Below are 20,149 nucleotides of genomic sequence, written 5' to 3'. Positions count from 1 at the left end.
AAAAAAAAAAAAAAAAAAAAAAAAAAAAAAAAAAAAAAAAAATTAAAGATGCCGGAGCAGAGGGACGCAGCGTGCCCCCCCTTCCCTGCATCACTTTCCGAACATTTCAGACCTGGTTTCTGCAGCGCCGGGGCCGCCGGCTAAAAATAAAGGGATGCGGAAAAGGAGGAAAGGAGGAGGGAGGGGGTGGGGGAAAGGAAGAAAAATATGGATATATCTATATTAAAAAATATATAATAATAATTTTAAAAAGCCAACCGAGCCCCCCTCTCCCCGAGCCCGGGAGCCACTCACCGGGCGGCGCTGGGTGCTGCGGCGGGGCGAGGAGCGGGGCTACGAGCTGCCCATGCCGGCAGACCCTCGGCGGGGCGGCGACAGGAGGTGCCGAGGTGCCCCGCTGCCCGGCGGCCGCTCGCTGCTCCTGCTGCCCGCGGCGGCGGCTGCTCTGCGCTCGCTCCCAGCCCCTTATATACCGGCTGGAGCCGGTCTCCGCCGGCGGCTCCGCAGCGCCATGTGCGCGCCGGGCCCGGCTCGCCCCAGCGGCGGCGCCGGTACCGCGTGTGCCGTGGAGGGGCGGTGCTGGGAGCGCGCCTCGATGGGGGGGTGCGGAGGGGTGGGGGGAGAGTTGTACGGCCGGGCGGCCCAGCACCTGCTGGCAGAGGACTGTCCCCAGCCCGGCTAATAGCGGCTCCCTGACCCTCGTGCTGCGGGTTCTCCAGCCTTGAGGCTGTTTATGGGCGGCCCCCGACCCTACTGCTGGGTCTGCAGCCTTGCTTGCCGTCGGGTCCGTAGCCCTGGTACGTGGGGTTCTGCAGCCCTGCTGCTGCGGGGTGGTCCCGGCTCTGGAAGTGGAGGGTCCTTGTCTCTTTTTTTGGGGGGGGGCGTCCCAGCCCTGCTGCTGGGTTTCCAGCCCAGTTACTGTGGGGATCCTCAGCCTTGCTGCTGGGGGTTCCCAGCCTTGGTACTGGGAGAGACACCAGCCCAGTTGGGTCCATAGTCCTGGTACTGGAGGGTTCCCTGGTCCTATTGCAGGGAGGGTATCAAGCCCAAATGTTGGGCGATTCCCAGCCTTGTTACTCTGGGATCTCCAGCTCTACTACTGGGGGGTCCCTGACCTGCTTACCAGGAGATCCCCAGCCCTGCTGCTGGATCTGCAGCCATGCTACTAGGAGTCTCCACACCTGGTGCTGGAGGGTCCCTGACCAGGAGAGTCTCCAGGTGTGCTTCTGGAGTCTCCAGCCAGTTGCTAATTGGGGCTGGGGTGGTGTGTCCCAGCCATGGTACTGGGTCATCTCTGGTCCGGTTACTGGGGACTCAGCACAAAATGTGATAAAAAGGGTAGAGGGGAGCAGGCAGTGCCTTTGGGGAGCAGCGTTAAGCATTACCAGGAGAAGGTCTGTGTTTACTCCATCACTTCTGCCCGCTGGGGACTTGCAGAACCTGGCGCTAGGTTTGCACTAGGAAGCTAAATGTCCCTTTGTTTGCAGAGTGGTGGGATCGTAGTGTTCTAGAATGGCTGGGGCTGGAAGGGTCCTTCAGGCAGTAGTGCTGCAGTGCCCAGCTCGCCATGCCAGATGTGGCAGGCACAGATGGACTCTGCCCACACTGCGGGGATGATTTCGGGGCCTCACACCTTTAGGGCTCACAGAGAGGGACTTTTACCCATAGATACCAGTGGAGCACACCATACCCCTGCCCCGTGCTCCTTCCTGCACTGTGCTGGGTGCACTTTGCTGGGACAGTGTGTAACCTGTTGATTCTGGTTTATACAGCTGGAAAAATAACCCAAATGAAACTGCTCCTTCAGTTCCCAACCTCTCAGTAAACCCCAGTGCTTTAGGTTGGGCTGGAGTCCCTTTGCTTTTTTTTTTGTTTTTTTTTTTTTTTTTTTGTTTGTTTGTTTTGTTTTTTTAAACAGTGAAGATTGCAGAGGTTGGGCAACAAACTTCTGGGAGGTTGGGTAAAGAAGATACAAGTTCCACCTGGTAACTTAGACACAACCCACAGATTTCTTGCAGCAGCACCAACCCATTGGCCACTCACTGATGCTCCTGTGCTGGCAGGGCAGCTTGGCGCTGAGCCTGCTATCCCAGCTGTGCCATGCCCTGCGGTGCATGGTGAGCACCTCTCACGTTTCTGTTACACAGCCTCACCTTGGCGTTGCCCTCCCCAAGCTGTAATTCAGCCCAGCAGTGACAGCGTGAGCGCTTATGGGACGACAAAACAGGTTGTGCCTCCAAGGGAGAAATAAGAATGCAGATATCTTTGGCATGAAAACAAACAAAGGCGTTTGCTCCTTGGTGTTTCTTGTCAGTAGGTTGCATCTGTCCTTTGGCTTTGCCTTCTCGTTCCTTTCCCTGCTGCTTCCCAAGGATTCGGGGAGTGATTTGAGGTCTTGAGATGAAGCTCTGCAGAATGCCATGAAAAGCAAAGCCTGACCATGGGCACAGCGCAGGGGGCAGCTGCTGGGAAGCAGCGGTTCACCCAGCACTGTGCTGCCCATGTGGGGCAGAGACCTGGAGCTCAGTTATTCAGCTCGGGTCTGTCCAGCACTGCTCTGTGTGTGTAATGCTTTTCCTCAAAGACCGAATGGTGAGATGAGTGGAAAACATTCTCCGGTCTCAGGATCTGGCAGAAATCCTAGTTAAGTCTGCAGAAGTATGTTTTTGTCAGTGCTGCTTATTCTGCGAGGGGAGCTTGTATAAACTATTCCAGTCGGAAACCTTTTCCTGGAATGGAGTTCTGACAGCTCAGAACACTGTTAGGACAAGCGTTACCAGGAATGGGCTCTGCTCGCACTGCGGAGGCTGAATGGGGCAGTGAAAACGCTCGCACACAAAGCACTGCCTGCCCTTTGCTGTGTTCAAATACGAAAATAAAACACCTGCACGTGGTAAGGTGGAAACAAAACAACCTTTCCCCTTACCACGCTGTGTCCATCCCAGCAGCCGCGTGGCCGCTTGCAGCAGCAGAGCTGCTGTTTGGGTTTCTGCTGTCCTTCTGCATCCCCACGTGCCGTGGCGCCGGGGCACAGCGGTGGAGCACTCTGAGCACCACAGCTGTCACCTGGCTCCACGGGCCTGAAAATGTGAAGGAATGTGAAAAACATGAAAGTCATCATGCTGGCCCCGAGACTGCAAACTTGTGGTTAATGTGTAATAAATACATGGCGGATCCTCTGGCTGGGGCTCTGTTGCAGGCAGCTGGGAGCTGGCGGTGGCATCCCTGGGCTCAGCCCCAGAAGCACCTTTTCCTATTCTGCCTTTCCCAGCAGTGTCCTGCAGAGGCTGTGAGGCTTTTCTGAACTGGTTTGTCTGGTTCCACCTTATCCCCCTCTCTTGCTATCTGGCATGCAAAAGCACACTTTCACTTTGTTATGCAGCACCCATCTGACAGCCAGCTGAGCTGCCCCTGTGTCATAGCGAGCCGCACAGTGCTGGCAGTGCAGCACCCTGAACCTCAGTGCGGGCTGTCTGGCGAGTGGAGGAGGTCTCAATTCCTGCAGGTAATGCTGGAGGTCAGAGCTGCCCATGGGGACGGCTCCTCTGGCACAAGGGAGGGAAGCGCGTGCCGCGTCGTCACGTCCCACTTTTCCATTTGTCTTTCTTAAACATCTTTTGGAAACGGCTTCTAAAATCGGAGCTCAGATTCCCTGTCTGACAGCAGCGTATAAATTTTGGCCCGGCTGACTTCCCCCTGTAAATTAGAGAGAATAGAATGTCCTTTGAAAACGCTCGTGATTGTTTTTCTTAGCTGTGTTACGCTGGTGTACCTCCCCAAAGCAAACAGGAGCCCCTGCCAAGTTCGGGGTGACTCCGCTATCTGGATGCTCTGAAGGCGTAGGTGTGCCTGCAGTCTGCTGTGACGTGTCGCCCCTGCCAGGCAGTGTGCCAGGAGAGCCCTGCAGCCCTTGTCTTAGCAAGCAGCTTCTGAGACGCTGGATTTTTACATTTGCCCCCCTTGCCTTTTCAGCAGATAGCACGGGGGTTTGATTTGTGCCTTTGCAGCTCAGACAAGGATGGGTTTTGGAGGGCTGTGGGGAGCGGTATGGGGCAATCCTCAGCACAGGGTGAGGTTATGGGGCTGGCTTCTATGGCATGGCTTCCTGGCAAAGCTGCATCCATCTATGATCAGCACGTCCCTATGGGGGGCTCAGCTTTGTCCCTTTTGGTCCCCCTGAATCTACTGCAGTGGGCGCTGAGGTGTTGGTGGCACTCCCCATCCCCCTGCTCCGTCAGCATGCTGGCAGCCCTGGCACATCACTCCTGTCCCCAGCCCTTCTGTGCTAAAGCAGCACACTGATGTGGTTTCCCCTGCCATTTCTGGATGGCAGCCCTTTCACCTGCAGGTGGCCTTGCTCCGGTTGCTGTGAGGGGTGGTGGCCCCTGGAAAGGGCTTTGTGCCCACACATGGGGAGCAAATCTTTCTAAAACCATTCAGTGCTGGTAGGGAGGAATTGCAAGCACAGCTCCATGTCTTCTGTTTAGATAGTGCGTGTGAAATCTTACATAGGTTTCTAGATAGATATATTCACCTGGTCAGTAGTGAAAAGGAGAGCATTGGAGCCTTAACTTGGTCCTCCCCAGCCAGAGAGCTGCAACGGGGCTGAGGTCCTCCCCGCGCCCAGGTGAATTGATGCTTTCAAGCCCTTTTCCTCCCCAAAATCCCAGGGGCTTCTCAAAGAGATTGCAGGCATTTTCTGGTTGTTCTGCAGCTGGGTGTGCAGGGCTGAGCTGTGGCTCAGGGTGTGCGATGGCCCTGTGACACTGCGCCCATGGCTCGTCCTGCTGTGCTGCCTGCTGCTCAGCTCACGGAGAGCTGCAGGGCTCTGCTGGGAGCTGGTGAGTTAAAGCACCAGGCCATGAATTATGAATTGAGTTCTGTCCCTAATGCTGTGATGAAAGCCCTGATTCTGCCCATCTGAGCGACAGCCCTAAGCTTTTAAGTCACGCACAGCGAAACCTGCAAATAAATTGTTCTGCCAGCTACGAAACTCTTGGCCTACAGATGGGGCTCATCGTATTCCCTCTCTTGCTTCCTTCTGTCATGTTGTCCTCGTTTGTTTGTGACCATCCCCTCCCTCCCCTCCCTCACACTTTATCTCTGTGACTCTTGTCCTGCTTGGCTGCACGTCCCCATGTGCTCAGGATGCTGGGTTTCACAGCTGTTGGTTTTTGGATTGTCTGCTCTTGTTGCCTCTTTGCCACTTGGAGACAAATCCTGCCCTAAGCAGCCATCCCAGCTTATAGTTTTCAAGTGCTGCACTTACTTCTCTACGCCTAGAAATGCCAGGGCATTATTGCATTTTTGGTTTGTCTGGATTGCTGCATGATTTCAACCGTGTGCACCAGGCGGCAGGGCAGCAAGAAATGCAACATCAAAGGCAAAGCCTCAACGCTGGATGAGCCATTCCCTGCAGGCTGTGTCCGTGGAGGGGCTGATTGGGTTAGGGTTAATTAGGTTTAGGATTGGGGTTAGGGAGTTTCTGCAGGTCCTGATGGCTGCTTGTGTCTCTTGCACAGGAGTTCCTGCAGCCGTGACCACCTGAGGAGGCAAAGGATTGCTGATAGTTGCCAGCAGAGCCTCGGTGATTCTTACCCTCGTGGGACACTTCAGAGAACTGGGAACAAGGCCTGCTGCCAAACTTGTGCTTGAAACCCTACACAGGAAGAGCCATTTGTCAGATGTCACCCCAACAGGAGCTGCTGAATTCAAGTGCGCTTCTGGAGGAAAAAATAACAATTTAGATATTTACCAGGAAGGAAAGAAAGTTAAAAGTAGAGTGACAGTGACTTCAAAGAGGGTGTCTGACTTGGAAGAATAACACTTTTGCTGGTGCTGGTTTTAGGAGTACCAGCTGTGCCTGTGTTTGAAGGATGGAGCAGGTGTTTCAGCCAGGTCAGTAGCCAAGGTTGTGAAGTGGTGCCTGGCACAGAGCCTGGCCCTGGAGGAGCATTTTGGAGAGAACATCACCCCGTTAGCACCATGGGAACTCCAGCCCCAGGGTCTGTGCTGCTGCTCGCTGTGCTGATGGGGCTCTGTGCTCCCCCAGTGGCACAGGGGAAGCCAAACTTCATCGTCATCCTGGCAGACGATCTGGGCTGGGGGGACCTGGGGGCCAACTGGGCCGAGACGAAGGAGACCCCACATTTGGATGAGTTGGCTGCTGAAGGGACAAGGTAACAGTGCATCCCCACCCTGGGCCTTTCTGAGCATCCCTGATACCTCTGTCCCGCTTCAGCCCCTTGTTCCTGGGGCTCAGAGGGCTGTGTGTGAGCCGGGAGGGATGGGGCAGACTCACGCTGAGCACATTTTGCAAGATTTATTTTCTGTTCATTTTCCAGGTTTGTGGATTTCCACTCGGCTGCCTCCACCTGCTCACCATCCCGCGCCTCTCTGCTCACGGGGCGCCTCGGCCTGCGCAATGGGGTGACCCACAACTTTGCCATCAGCTCGCTGGGCGGCCTGCCCCTCAATGAGACCACGCTGGCTGAGGTGCTGCGGGCAGCAGGGTACAGCACAGCAGCTATAGGTAACACCCACCAGCCACACTGTGGCTGAGATGAAGGTGCCCAAAAAGAAAGTGCCACGGGTACGTAGGGCAAGTGCCGGCAGCTAAAGGATCGAGTGGGAGAGATTTTGCACTTTCCCCACTCTTTCTGCAATCCCTAATTTTCATATTCGTATTCAAACACAGCCTGAAGTTTGGGCCTGCCCCAGGTTTCCTTGGAATCTGAAGTTGCTTAACCTTTCAATGGGAACGCTGAGTTTTCCTGAGAAAGCATGAGTGTGCAGAGCAACGCTGCCCTCGCATGCCCCGGCTGGGTGTGATGCTGAGTGTGATGCCCCAGGGGCTGGCAGTGCAGGTTGGGATGCTCTGTGCTGCTGGGCCATGGTGCTGGGCACCCTCCTGTGCACACAGTGCGCTGCGACCCGTCTGAAAGTGCAGCAGGTGGTGATGAGTCCTCTGCACGTGGAGCTGCCTGTGGTCATGTGTGTGTTGGGGTTTCATCAGCACAGAAGCCCTTGCTGTCTCTTCTCCCCCTCTGATATCAGTGTGGGAGGTGCAGCCAAGCCTTGGGACACTGCAGATCAGAGGATGAATCCAATTCTTTGGGATGGGTTAGGAAATTGTCTCTTCTGAACGCAAACACATGGAAGAGCCTTTTAAAGTCGGAGATGGTTGATTTGGATAGACGTGAGATACCTTTGGCATTTTTTCTGGGTCCAGAAATCCAGCCAGCACAAACAAGTGGCCTTTCTTGTTGCTAGATTAAAACATCCTGCACTGTGCCTTGTGGGTTTCACTGGTGACGGCAGCGCCCAACGGCTGAGTAACCTCCCAAATGATTTTCTGTGCTTTCCACGCAGGCAAATGGCACCTGGGGCACCATGGCCACCACCACCCCATCTTCCGTGGTAAGGACGTGGTGGAGATGAGATGAGTGCCCAGCGTTTGCTTGGCCCCCACTGACCCCCACCTTGCCTGCAGGGTTCGATTATTACTTCGGGATCCCCTACAGCCATGACATGGGCTGCACAGACACCCCTGGCTACAACGTGCCACCCTGCCCAAGCTGCCCACAGCACAGCGCAGCCACCAGGTACATCTCTCAGGGAGACACACCGTGCACGGGGCAGTTTGAATGCTGGGATTTGGGATTTGCAAGCTGCAGTCCAGTGAACTGCTCCCTGCTATGGTCTCCTTCACGTTCCTTGCAGATGGCGTGGAGAGGTGAAGCGTGGGGCCCTGGAGTGGTCTGGCTAGGCAGGGAGCAGTCTGTGCCATGGGGACACCAGCGTTGTCCCCTTTCTGCCACCCTTGGCAGTGCTGTTCTACAAATCTGGGTGAACGGTGGGCTCTGTGCCCGCTCCCAGCCATCGCAGTCCTTGCTGCAGTGATGATAACGCAGTGATTTCTTCCTGCAGCCCCAGCAATAAAGACTGCTACACGGATGTAGCCCTTCCTCTCTTTGAGAACCTCACTATCATCCAGCAGCCCGTCAACCTCAGCAGCCTGGCGGAGCGGTACGTGGAGGCGGCAGCACGCTTCATCCGGCAGGCAAGGTGAGGGCACCACACACCAACCCCATCCCCATCCCTCTCCCCACACCAGATCTTGAAGCTGGCAAGCACTTTCTGCTCATGCTGGGGCAGCCAGAATTCACATGCCTAGAACTCACGTGGCAGTGCTGTGCTGGGTGAGCAGATCTGCGGAGATGGAGCCTCCAGGCTTTGTTTTCTGATGTTCTGGGTAAGGAAGGAGCTGCTCCGAGGTCCCACAGGGCTCCCATAGAAGTGTTTTGGCCTTCAGAGAATCACATGCAAAGGGATTTATAAATACAGTCTAACCGCAAAGGTCGCGGCCTTTCATCCGGGGGCATCTTCATGGCTGGACGTGAACCAGCATCCAGGCTAGCAGTGAAGGGAAGCATCCATCCTCCTCCGTGCTGCTGTCCTTGTGGTGGTGTCACCCAGAGGTGACAGGGGACAGCTGCTGGGCAGCGTGTGCTGGGAGGTGCAGGCAGCACCCAAATAAAGGCCTCGGGGTCACCACGTTTCGTGGATGACTTTCCCCTGCAGTGCAAGGAAACACAGAGCCCAGGTTTGCTGCTCCCCAAGGAGTAAAGCACCTCCGGGAAACAGCAGCCCCCAAGCCCTGCCGAAGGGTTTCATAATGCTAATCCCTGTTATTCAAGGATTAGTAGCTGTGACTTTGCAAAACGCCTTTCTGCAGCTCTGTAAGAGGCCGTCTGAGGGACAGTGCCTGCTGCCTGGCACAGCTCAGGGCTGCTTGTGCAGGGGGGCTTGGAAAAGGTCTGTGTGCTGTAGGGGGTAAAGAAATGGGGGAGGCAGAGAGAATAGTGCAAGGAAAGGGCTGTGTCAGGGATCTGGAGAAGTCTGGGCACTGTCTTGGGGTTATCTGCGTTTAGAGAGAACAGGATTAAACAGGTGCCTGCCTTTCCTCTCCTTTGATGGTTTATTTCAGTTTTCCTCTGCCTGACTCACTCATTATGGGGCAACGAAAAGAACACAGGATTTGTCATCTCGCTGTTTTTTTAACCAGTCGTGTCAAGGTTGAGCAATTCAGTGAGATTTTGCTCTGGCCAGGACGCTTAGAGCACAACAAACAGGGGAGCAAAAGCCAAGGACATTAAGTCTTAAGTTATTGATTAAATGTTTGCTCAGTTTTCAGGAGAGGGGCTGAGCTATGAAATGTAGATGCAAAAGGCGAGCAGGGCTCTCAGTGGGGTGCCAGGATAACGATCCTTATGCACTGTTTTCCCCCGTCTGAGAGTTCCCCTGGAGATGCATGGGACAAACTCATGCTGGGGCTCTGAGCCTGAGCCAGAGTGGTACGGATAGAATGAGAAAACAGACCTGCCCCTTGAGAGCTGTAATCATAGGCTACACTGGAGCACTGCTGCTGATAAGAAGTGAAGGGGATGCTAAGCATTTTTGCGTGGTGGAGGAGGTTTCTGCTTGAAGCTGGGTGGCTCTTTGCAGGGTAGGGCTCAGGCAGGTTGTTGTGCTCTGCTGGCTCACAGACAGTGGGCGATCACTGGGAGCTGAACCACTCTCCCCTGTTCCAGGGTGTCAGAAATCCCACAGGCAATGGTGGGATGTACAGAAAGAGGCAGTGCTTCGCAGTGCCAGTTGCAGAAATGTGCAGCCAGCCCCCTCTGTTTCCTAAATCCTGGTGGTTTGCAGGGTGCTGAAAGGACTGAAATCCACGCAGGGTTTTGCCTCTGTGCAATGGGATGGCTGTTGTGGGAAGGGTGAGATTTCTTAGTTTGAGATCCCGAGGTGAGTGATGCTCAGGGGGCAAAGGAAGGAATTGCAGTTCGGTGGGATCCCGGCAGCCCCCATCTCTCTCTGGCCACAGCGGGGTTATGGGGCACCCACACCAGAACATCCCAGGGATCCAGCCCCTCCCCGCCATCCCACCCTTCCCTTCTGAGCTCCCTGAGGAAGAGCAGCCACACTGGAGGAGATAAATATAGCCATAAACAAGAAAACAGGACGTGTCCTCTGGTGATTTAAAAGCAAACAGCCGCCTTGCTGCCTCCCCTCTTGCATAAGGGGAGGAAGGGGAGCATCGATGCGGGGCATTCTGCCCGTGGCTGATGTGCCAGAGGACGTGGGAGATGGAGGAAGGGACGAGCTCATCCCAAATGTGGGTGCCCTGGGGAAGGTCAGCACCGGGGGGAGCAGGGGAGAGGAAGCAGCACCGGGGAGGTTTCAGTGGGGAAAGAGTGACTCACGGACAGTGAAGCCGTGCTGTCCTGCCGCTTCCTCCTGTCACGGTGCTGGGGCAGGTGCTGCTCACCCAGTGTTGCCCAAGCAGTGATCTGGGAATGTGTCTCACTTGCCTGGGGGCAGGTGGCCTCTGCTTTCATTCCCCACTGTGGTTCTTTGTGTTTTGGGGGCTGAGTGTCCTGCAGGGTGGCAGAGTTTGCCCGCATGAGCTACAGCAAGTTTGCTGCTCCTGCAAGGAAGGGCCACAGCACCACATCCCCTGCTCAGCTGTGACCCCCTGCACCTCACCCCAACCTCACTGAACTCTCCCCTTGTTTCTTTCAGGGACAGCAGCCGTCCCTTCTTCCTCTATCTGGCGCTGGCCCACATGCACGTGCCACTGCAGATCGCCCCACCACGGGACAGGGGCATCTATGGGGCTGCCCTGCGTGAGATGGATGCCCTGGTGGGACGTCTCAAGCACCTGGCCGACAGCTGTGGGAAGGGCAGCACACTGCTGTGGTTCACAGGTAAAGCACTGCAACTGGCCGTGGTGGTGGGTGATGGCTGTGCACCAGCCCCAGTGGCACAAGGTGGGACTGGTGTTTTTCCGCAGTCCTTGATGTGCTGTGACAGGAGGATGGGTCGAACATGGGCTGTCACTGTGGGGATGTGGCTCCCATGCTGGCCCTATGGGCAGCAGCTCAGCCAGTGCCCATCCTGCCACCCCTCCACCCCCCTCACGGGCATGGCCTGCCTAATTGAACCTCAAATCCACACTCATTAAGAAGCCCAAATCCACTGGTGCTGTGCAGCCTCCCTAATGAGGACACTTTGCTCCTGGCACAGGAACTGCTCTGCAGCTCATTAGTGCCCAGAGCTGGTGACAGCCACCTCTGTGCCCTGGCTTTGCTGCAGCCCCTTACCTGGAACCCCCAGAAGTGGGCCCCATCTCTTGGAAATAAACCTTCAGGAACAAGAGCAGTTCTGCTGCCAGACCCTGCGCTGCTCCTGTTGGTGTTAGGCAGCACCCGGAGGACCACAAGGAGGTGTGGGGGCTGCTTGTCCTCCGCCACCCTGGAGTGGAGGTGTCCCTGCTTGCTGCTCATGGGGACATTTCCATCTCTTGCAGGTGACAACGGCCCTTGGATGCAGAAGTGTGAGCTGGCGGGACGCCTGGGGCCACTGCTGGGGGCCTGGCAGAGGGCACGAGGTGACCTCAAGGGGCTGGGAAGGCTTCCAAGGGGGGTACACAGGGCTGATGTCAGACAGCCCTGCTCTGCCTGCAGGCAGAAAGTGGGGAACGCTTCTCTCTCCTCAGCCTTTCCAGCAACTTCTTGTATTTCAAAGCAGATGTGATGATCCATCTATTTCTCAGTTTCCCCCTAAAACTACAACCAGGTGGGAACTGTTGCCCCAAACCCTTGGCAAGCTGATGATCGGTGGCCGCTGCTTTCATCCCTTTGATGCAGCAGCTCCTGGGGTGCTTCAGCTCCTGGGACCTGCAGGTGATGGAGCATTCAGTTTCTGCCCTCCATCCACTCGGGTCTCAGTGCCCCTACACCCCCTGCCCGGCTCCCTGAAGCCCAGCCTAGTGGGAGTTGTATTTTCTTTCTAACTTCTTGTTTTGTTTTGTTTTTATTATTATTATTATTTCCTCCTTTTCCGGCCAAGCCATCTGGTTGGTGGGTTTCTTTCAGCCGGAGCGGCCAGAAACATGCATGAGTCAGGCATTTCCCACTTCTGCTTGTATTACGCACTGTAAATGCGGCGGGTTATGTTTCCCCGTTCGCTCGGGGTCAGTGCGGGAGGGGAGCAGCGGGGGGGACACGGAGGCAGCTCCGTTTTCTTTCCTCATCTGCTTCCTGACACCTACCCGGGGGAGGAAGCCGCTGCCGGTGCTGTGTGAGCACGGCTGTGAGGCTGGCAGCCGCTGGCTCCCCCCGCTCCCTTTTCCGGTTCCCAGGGTCCTTCCTTCGGGTGCTCCAACCCTGGGAAGAAATCGTAACCTTCATTTTCTTAGTAAACAAGCCCTGCCGACGACCTGGGTTTCTCTTGAGCAACCAATGGTCACAAGCTGGAGCAGATGGTACGGGCAACGCGGCGTTCGGGAACAAACCTACAAAAACACGGCCCCTTTCCAGCATCTCGCTGCCCGCATGCAGCCCTGCCAAAACAACCCTGCCCTGGGGAGCAGGGGATGCTGGAGGAGGGTGGGCTGCCCATAGCCACCAGCTGGCGGTCAGATAGCCTCCTCCTGGGCATCTCCCCCTCCCCACGCCGGGAAGGACAGAGAGGAAGGGGAGGAACTGTTGCTCAGGGTTATATACATTTCGCAGAGCTTGGCGTTTCCTTTTAGGGTCCAACCCAAATTCCAGGAATGTTTTCCACTTGCTTCGGTGCAGTTGGCCGTTGCACGCAGAGCACAGCAGACACAAGTGCTGGGCCCCCAGCTCCAAGTTGAGGGCAGAGCTTCCCTTCCCTCCCCAGAAGCGTCCTGCCCACCCGTAAAACCCAACCCCATCCCTTGTTCCCAAGAGCCCAGGAAGGGACACACTTGTCTTGGGATGATTATGTTCAGAGCCAAGTTTGGAGGTCTGCAATCCCACTGAGGAATGGGGATGCAGTGATTTTTGTCCCTGCGTGGGAATGCTCAGCTCTGCGTTCCTGGAAAGCAGCCTCAGCATGGTTGCATTATCCCTGCTCCGGAGAAAAATCCTTGCTTGGGTCTGGGGTGCTGCAGCCCAGTTCAGTGCTGAATGTGGCAACATGAGCTCATACACGGGCAGTGCAGACTCCCAACCTGCTCCACAGCCGTACCAGGCAGGCTGCAGGGAAGCAGGGGCACAGCGTCTGTCCCAGGGCTGCTCTGGCTGTGGACAGATGGACAGGCTTGCTGCCCTGCTCCCGCTGCCCTCAGGCTGCTCGCTGTGCAGCAAATCCCTTGAAACATAGGTGCAATACTGTGAGGCTTATTTAATGCTTGTTATAATTGATATCATTTCCTTTGGGAGCTGAACACCCAGGAGGCATGGTGCACCTCAAAGCGCCGTGCCTGGCCGTGGGGTCCCGCAGCAGGAACATCCCCTGGCTGCTGCCTGTGCCAAAGGAAATGTCTGCGGGCACACGCCGTTGCCATGTGCACACTGAAAACCAGGCAGACAAAGGGCAGCGGCCACTTGGGAGCTCTGTACAGTGAGTGCGGCTGGGATGTTCCCTTCACCCCATGCCCAACCTCTTCCCCACGGCTGCTTGGGGCCCTTGGTGCTGCAGCAGAGGCAGCAGATCCATGGCATCCACCAGCAGCCCCGTCATATGGCTCAGCACATTTTTTTATTGCTCATCCCCACTTACATCCTCAGCCCCTCTCTGTGGTGCTCAGCCCTCAGCTGCAGGCAGGGCCTGGTGACTCTCCCACCTCTGTGCTTCCCAGACTTTGTGTCAAGGAAGCAAGGAAAAGGGTTAATTGGTCAGCAGGTGGGATTGCTGCAGGGTCAGCAGCGGGGATGTGTTTTTAATGAGACTGGGGGCCATTGATGTGCTGTCAGCTACTGCACCCCGTGCACACACACATGGGCACGGCTGGGAGCCCCCGGAACTAATCCCTGCATTCGCTACCTGCCCTAAGCCAGGAGGTGGATGGAAGTATTCAGTTCCATTTCTCATCACTTAACTGCTGGAGTAGATGTGAAACCAAAGGCAATGCCAAGCTGAGCCCCTTTCCCACCCTCTCCCTATTTCTTGTAACAACTCCTTCAGCTCTTCTCCCTCCCCTGACCCAGCTCCAACCACTGCCACCTTCCTCCCTTTGGGTGCTCTGTGTCCCATGGCACTCCTGTTCCTGAAGCAGCTCTGGGTCAGAGGATCCCCGCCGCTTCACAGCTCCCATGCAGGGGATGCTGAGCACTCTGCTCTCTCTTGCAGGAGGCAGCCCTGCCAAGCAAACCACCTGGGAAGGAGGGCACCGGGTACCAGCACTGGTGTACTGGCCTGGCCACGTCCCTGCTGAGCGGAGCAGCCGCGCCATGCTGAGGTAGGGATGGTTTGGGAAATGGGCTGTGGCTGTGCCACATCTCGCTGCGCTTCATGCTGTGGGTCTGGAAGGTCACGCTGCCACATGTGCTGACAGCCCCAGAGCCATGTGGTTATCTGGATCCTGGCAGCACGGGGCCCTGGTTGGGCATTGCCTGCGTTGTGAGTGACGCCGCACTTTTGTCCTCTCCCCAAAGACTTTAATGCTTCAGCAAATAGGAGTTGAAAGCTCTTTTTGTGCGGCTGGAGCAGCTGCGGGGCTCCGTGCTTCTCTTCCCCTCGGTGGCTGAGTGCCTCCCGATAATTAAAAGATGACGATGTTCTCTCTCTCCACCGAGAAGCAGGCTTAGGCTTTGTGGTTTGCAAATGGCTTAATGTGAAGGAGGGTGCGGTTGTGGGAAAGGCTGTCCGGAGGGACAGTGCTGGCAGTCAGAGCAGCCCCACTCCGAGGTAGTCCTGAGCTGCTCCTGCACATGGGTGAGAGCAGAGGGGACAGACATGGTGGGGATGGTGGCACTGCAGGGACTGGCACAGAGAAAGCCGTATGGCAGCAATGCTGCCGCTCTCCTGGCAGCTCTCTTTGCAGTTCTTGCAGCACTTGCATCCCTCCTTGCAGCAAACAGCTCTGGGATTTCTGTAAAGCTGATGGTTGCAGGCATGCACTGGAGTTCTGATGCTTGCTGACTGATGAGTGCACTATCAGGCACGCCTGGGGTTCCACCTGCAAATCCCTCCCTGCATGGGGAACTCCAGCCTGCGTCCCCCTGCACCAAACAGCCCCAGGGGACCCGGTTATCTCCCACTCCTTATCTCCTGCATTTCCCAGATCCAGTCCAGCAGGTTGGGCGGCTGTAAATGCAGACAGCTGCCAGCACGGGGCTGTGCTGCACACACTGCTTGCTCACGCAGGGGCTCCACCATTCCCCAGTGGTTTCCTCAGCTCTTTATCATTATTACTTTGTACTCTTCTGAAGACAAAGCTGCGACGCTGGGTCCGTTTATGCCCACAGTTGGCTGCAGAGCTGTGCAGTTCCAGCCACGTGTGGTTGCCGTGCCGGTTGGCTGCGGTCACCTCGGTGCTGATGTCCCTGCACTGAGCCCCATTGCACCTCGGGGCTCCTCCAGGAAGCACAGCCCATCCTGCTTTTCACCACTGCTGACCCAGCTGCACAGCTTTGCTTATTCAGAAATGCCTACAGGGGAGCCTGCCTCCACCGTGGAAATTCAAAGCCAACAGCCCAGGGAGGTTTCGTAAAGTTCAGGCGTGTGATACAAACCAACCCAGGGCAGGGAGCTGCCAGCTGTGGGCTGGAGCTGTGCTGGCACCCAGCCGACCTGGCTGTGCAGCTGGAGCTGTGCGGCACGGTGGGGCTGTGGGGATCACTGCAATGGGACACGGGGCTCCTGGGGACCTCAGCAGGGATCCCACCCTAATGCTTCTGAGTTGAGCAGGTTCGTTCATCCTGTCCTGGAGAGAGGTGACCTCTGCTAGGCTGCTGGTGAGCCTGGGCAAGGGCAGGCATTACCTGCGTCCTCCTGCCCTGAGGTTAGGAAGTGCTGGCAGTGATTACAGCTTAACTTGGGAGAAAGCTCCCCAGCCCAGCCCTCCTTCTGCCCAGGGCTGTGTGGCATCACCTCTCTTCGTTACCTCCCTGCTGGGTGAGAGGAGGTGAGCGTGGCCGGCGGCTGGGGAGGCAGCAGCTGGAGCTGCATGGACTTGCACCCGCGCACCGCGCCCTGCACCACGCTGCTTCATCGGCTCTTCTTAATCATAGCTAATGGTGGGAGCCTCCTGCCATGCCCCACACCCTGCAGGGTGCTGAGGAAGTGGGTCAGTGGAGTGGCCAAGAAGTGAGCAGAGCGCAGTGCTCGGCGCTGGGAGGGACGGGGCTGCTGCTGCGAGTGCTGAGCTCAAGCTGGGGATTTGGGAGCCTGTCCGTACCCATGGAGCCCTTGCTAAGTGCTGAAAAATGCTTTCTTTCATCCCAGTGTGTTGCTTGCACCTGTCTGACACTGTCCCAGTCCTTCTTGCTTTGCCCTTTTTGCGAGCTCTGATGGTTTCCAGGGGGGTCCAGGTGCTGATTTAGGGTAATTGCACATGGAATGGGTACAGACACATCACAGTGCCGGGGTTGCACCCAGTGGGTGCTGAGCACCACAGCAGCGATGTGGGGCAGCCCCGTGCAGAGCTCAGTGTGATCCTGCAGGGATGCACTCCAGCTCTGCACAGTGGGGAGCCGAGGATTTTGGTGCCTCCTGGCTGCTCCGGCCGTCTCCACGAGAGCTGCATAGCCGGGGCTGCCTTTCAGCTCTCCTCAGCATTGTTTGTTCTTATTTGTCCTCTCCGTCTCTTAGCAGCTAAATTAAAACTCATTGAATGGGAGAAACAGGGGCCCTAAAGTCCTGGGCTGTTTGCTCTCTCTGCTCACGCAACAGCCTGTGTGCACCGGGCGAGGGGCCCTGCTCCTGCAGCGTGACTGCTGCTGCTCCCTGGGCTGCTCAGCTGGGGGATGCTGGGACTCAGAGCTCCTGGTAGGGAGCAGGGTGCCCGGTGCAAGCATCACCCCAGCCGAGCCAACCGCCCAGGGAGCACAGCACTGCTGTGTGTCACTTGCCCAGGAGGGAGGTGTGCCTTGCAGCAGGACGTGCCTTTGCTCGACTTGCTTGCCTTCCGTGTCAGCACTGGCAGTGAGAGGGCACCGGGTCACCCATGCAACCAAGATCCAGCCCTGAGAGATTTTTTGTGGCGGAGGCCCCTGAAAAGAGAGGATTATGGTGGAAATGCTGACAGGCATTTTGGTATAAGTGCACAAAATAGCACCGCTCTCATTTTCCATTCTGGCTGCTATGGCTCGTGCTGTGCGAGGCAAAAGCGAGACCACATTTTCCTGGGGCTGCGGGATCTGCTGGGATTGGCGTAAAAAGTCCCTGTGCTAGCACTTTCTGTGCTGGGTGACCCGGGGCCTTCCCCATGTGCCCGGGGGGACGACGTGGCGGGGGCTGCACCCTGCTCTGCTGTCGGGAAGCAGCCAGGGCCCCCCAAGCAAGGGATAGCGGTGCAGGTGGGGCTGGGGGCTTTGCTCTGTACTCTGATGGAACCTGCTTCTTTCCCCAGCACCCTGGACGTCTTCCCCACACTGGTGGCCCTGGCTGGAGCCACACTTCCCCCAAACAGGCGCTTTGATGGCATGGACGTGTCCCCGGTTCTCTTTGGGCTGTCAGACGTGGGACACAAGGTAAGGAGAGCCCCATCCTGGGGATGTCCTCAGATCTAAAGGGGGGCTGCAAGAAGGAAAGGGACAGAATCTGTAGTGGAGTCTGTTGTGATGGGACAGGGGGAAATGGTTTCAAACCGGAGCATCGTCCCTTCTGTGTCCCCATGGGCACAGCACGGCGCTGCTCCTTCCTGGTCACGAGAGGTGCACAGGCATGGGAAACAAAGGATCCCTGGGGCTCAGACCTCCTTCTATCTACTTCATTGATCTTGACAGATAGAGATGTAATTAAGCACTCCTTCTCTGAGCTCCTTGGCTCGGAAACGTGCCTGTTATTGATGTTTGAGAGGGGCAGGCAGCCCCGTGCCCTGCAGCTCTCTGCCCCTGCAACAATAAGAGCTGCTGACGGCTCCTTTAGGCATGAGAAACGCAGCTACCAGAACGAGAAGTACGGCAATATATTTTTCTCAGAATTTTACAAGTTTTTCACTGAACCGAATAAAAAGAAGTTTGGCTTTAAAGCAGACCCACAGATAGAGCCTGGTTTTGCTTTTCAACTCGGCTCTCCTGTGAGCACCACGAGCCTGCTCCCAGCAGGAGTCTTGGATCTGCTAGCTGCGTCCATCAGGGTTTTGGTATTTAGTTCGTATTTATGGAACCCTCTACTGAACTGTGAGATAAACCGTGGGAGCGGATGGGACGTGGCTCAGGGATTAACCCTCTTCTTGCAGAGGCACAGCAGCGTGGGGCCGCCCTCACCAGCCCTTACTGCATACTTGGGACCAGGAGGCGATCCCCCAAACCCGGGCTGAGCCCCCAGCTGCTGCCCCGCTGCTCTCGGGGGTGTTGTGCTGCTATCAGAGCCCTGCCTGTCCTAGCTGCTCTGTCCCAGGAGGGTTTGTCCCTGCCCAGCCCTGCAGACAAGTGCACTGAGCATCTCCCCCTGCACCGCTCGTCTGCGCTCATCCCCTCGCGGCTCAGCAGCGGGAGCGCGGCGCTTTCATCTCTTAATGGCAAAACCACCTTTGATGTCGCAGGGTTTTCCTTGACACAAATCCTCCCAGAGCAGTTCCTCTTCTCGCCCGCCCGCTGGATCCACGCACGCTGCTGACAGCTGCTTTCCCACTCAGGCGGGTGGGGGCTGAGCTCACGGTGCGGCCGTAACCTTGCTTGTGTCCCAGCCCGGCTCAGCGCCGGCACAACCTGTGACGGAGCTGGGCAGCAGCCAAGGCCCTGTTTTGAGCAAAGGCTATTTACAGTAAAAATAAACACATCACACGAAATGTATCAAGGGTACGAGTGTCACACAAATACGCTCTTTCCATTAGCGTAATGTAGAGGGCTGTGCTCCTCCTCCCCACGCACGGCTCACTTGTGAAAACAGCCCGCAGCTCTACGTGCGGATGGAGGGTTTTCTGGGGAGGGGGGTTTGTCTTTCTTTTTCCTATTTCTTCTTTTTGTTTTTAATAACAAAGTCACCTGGCTGCAAACCTTGGGAATGTTTCCTGAAAGGGCTCAGCCGAAGCAAACTCTTTATGTGTGCAGTCAGTCCTCATGGGTTTTCTTAGTGCTGGGGCTCCAGGAGGCAGCTTGTGAGCAAGCTTGCTGTTTGTTTCGGTGCTCTGCAGCCATACAGCACCATCCAGCCCATGCTGCTCAAGTTAAAGGGGACAAGCAAAGCTCAGCTGTAAAGCTGGAAGCAGAGAGATAGGTTCAGTTCTTGATAGTTTGGCTTCAGGCACCCTAAAATAATGCTGATTTCTGCTTTGGAGCCATCTGCTTCTTCCAGAGGGAGGGGAGCGGATGGCAGTACGGATTTCCTCCTTGCAGCAGACGTACACCACACCACCTCCTCAGCTCAGATTTTTTTTTTTTCCCATAAAATACCGTTTTAAAACTAAATTTCAGATGGCATTTTTGCCTCTCATGCCTTGCAACCGAGGGCAGTAGAGGAAACTGAGAGCCATGGGAAGTTCCCCCCGAATCGTGGCCCTGCTGGGGGTGCCAGGCAGAGCAGTCGGTGCCGCCGGACACCTGCTAGGTCATTACAGTGCTGATCAGCTGCGAACACTGTTACTAAACTTGGCACCGCAGCTGCCTACAACTTCGGCAGATGTTTCTAATTTTTAGCACAGTGGAAATTTCTTGAATCACTTTTAAATTCAATTCCCAGGGAGGAAACCTCTGGTGACTCATCACTCAGCGAAGCCATTGGCTTTGCTGCAGATCTGATCAGAGGGACGCGCACCGTCCAGCTCACTTGTCTCCTCACTGCCATGTGCCAAGGCATCAAGTGTCCTAAATACCAAAGAGCAGAGACTCGACCCACCCCTCCCTCCTTCCCTTCTTCCTCACCCTGACTCCATTTGCGGGCACAGCAGGCAGAACTCGGGTTGAAGCTGCAGCTCCTGGGCTGAGCAGTGCCTCTAAATGTGTGCTTTTATTGGGAAGGTGATCCCGCGCTGGGAGATCTTGGGACAGAGCAGGTTTTGTCTGCAGTGGGCTGTGTTGTGTTCTTCCTTCAGATGCTGCTTCACCCCAACAGCGGGGCAGCAGGGAAGGACGGGGCGGTCGAGGCGCTGCGGCTGGCTCAGTACAAGGCGTTCTACACCACAGGTAGGGCAGCTGCTTTATAGAGCCTGAAGTCAGGACAACAACTTCTG

At 56.2% G+C, this 20,149-nt stretch overlaps 2 protein-coding genes across 8 annotated transcripts in view; one reads left to right on the top strand and one right to left on the bottom strand.

Moving 5' to 3' along the window:
- The window catches only part of SLC16A6 (solute carrier family 16 member 6), an 8,143-nt gene extending 7,778 nt beyond the window's left edge, over positions 1-365 (bottom strand). The window contains exon 1 of the mRNA XM_042833055.1: positions 295-365. The gene's annotated coding sequence lies outside the window, so the exon portion shown is untranslated. The remainder of the gene's footprint in view (positions 1-294) is intronic.
- The window catches only part of ARSG (arylsulfatase G), a 39,712-nt gene that overhangs the window by 17,760 nt on the left and 1,803 nt on the right, over positions 1-20,149 (top strand). For 6 of the 7 annotated variants that reach the window (XM_042833050.1, XM_042833051.1, XM_042833052.1 and 3 more), the window contains 10 exons: positions 5,523-6,179; positions 6,345-6,532; positions 7,372-7,419; positions 7,493-7,604; positions 7,930-8,067; positions 10,585-10,769; positions 11,372-11,452; positions 14,164-14,272; positions 17,387-17,507; positions 20,012-20,102. In XM_042833050.1, the coding sequence (XP_042688984.1) occupies positions 5,986-6,179; positions 6,345-6,532; positions 7,372-7,419; positions 7,493-7,604; positions 7,930-8,067; positions 10,585-10,769; positions 11,372-11,452; positions 14,164-14,272; positions 17,387-17,507; positions 20,012-20,102 (1,267 nt within the window). In that variant the 5' untranslated portion in view covers positions 5,523-5,985. Of the gene's footprint in view, positions 1-3,417; positions 3,506-5,522; positions 6,180-6,344; positions 6,533-7,371; positions 7,420-7,492; positions 7,605-7,929; positions 8,068-10,584; positions 10,770-11,371; positions 11,453-14,163; positions 14,273-17,386; positions 17,508-20,011; positions 20,103-20,149 lie in introns of those variants that run through there. The other variant, XM_042833053.1, reaches the window with a different exon arrangement.

This window comes from Centrocercus urophasianus, unplaced genomic scaffold (assembly GCF_019232065.1).
Source record: "Centrocercus urophasianus isolate 14NV4802_14NV808 unplaced genomic scaffold, USGS_Curo_1.0 seq_40, whole genome shotgun sequence".
In the NCBI taxonomy this organism is placed as follows: Eukaryota; Metazoa; Chordata; class Aves; order Galliformes; family Phasianidae; genus Centrocercus; species Centrocercus urophasianus.
The sequence above is the reverse complement of the archived record's forward strand: the minus strand, read 5'-3'. Positions and strand labels throughout refer to the sequence as shown.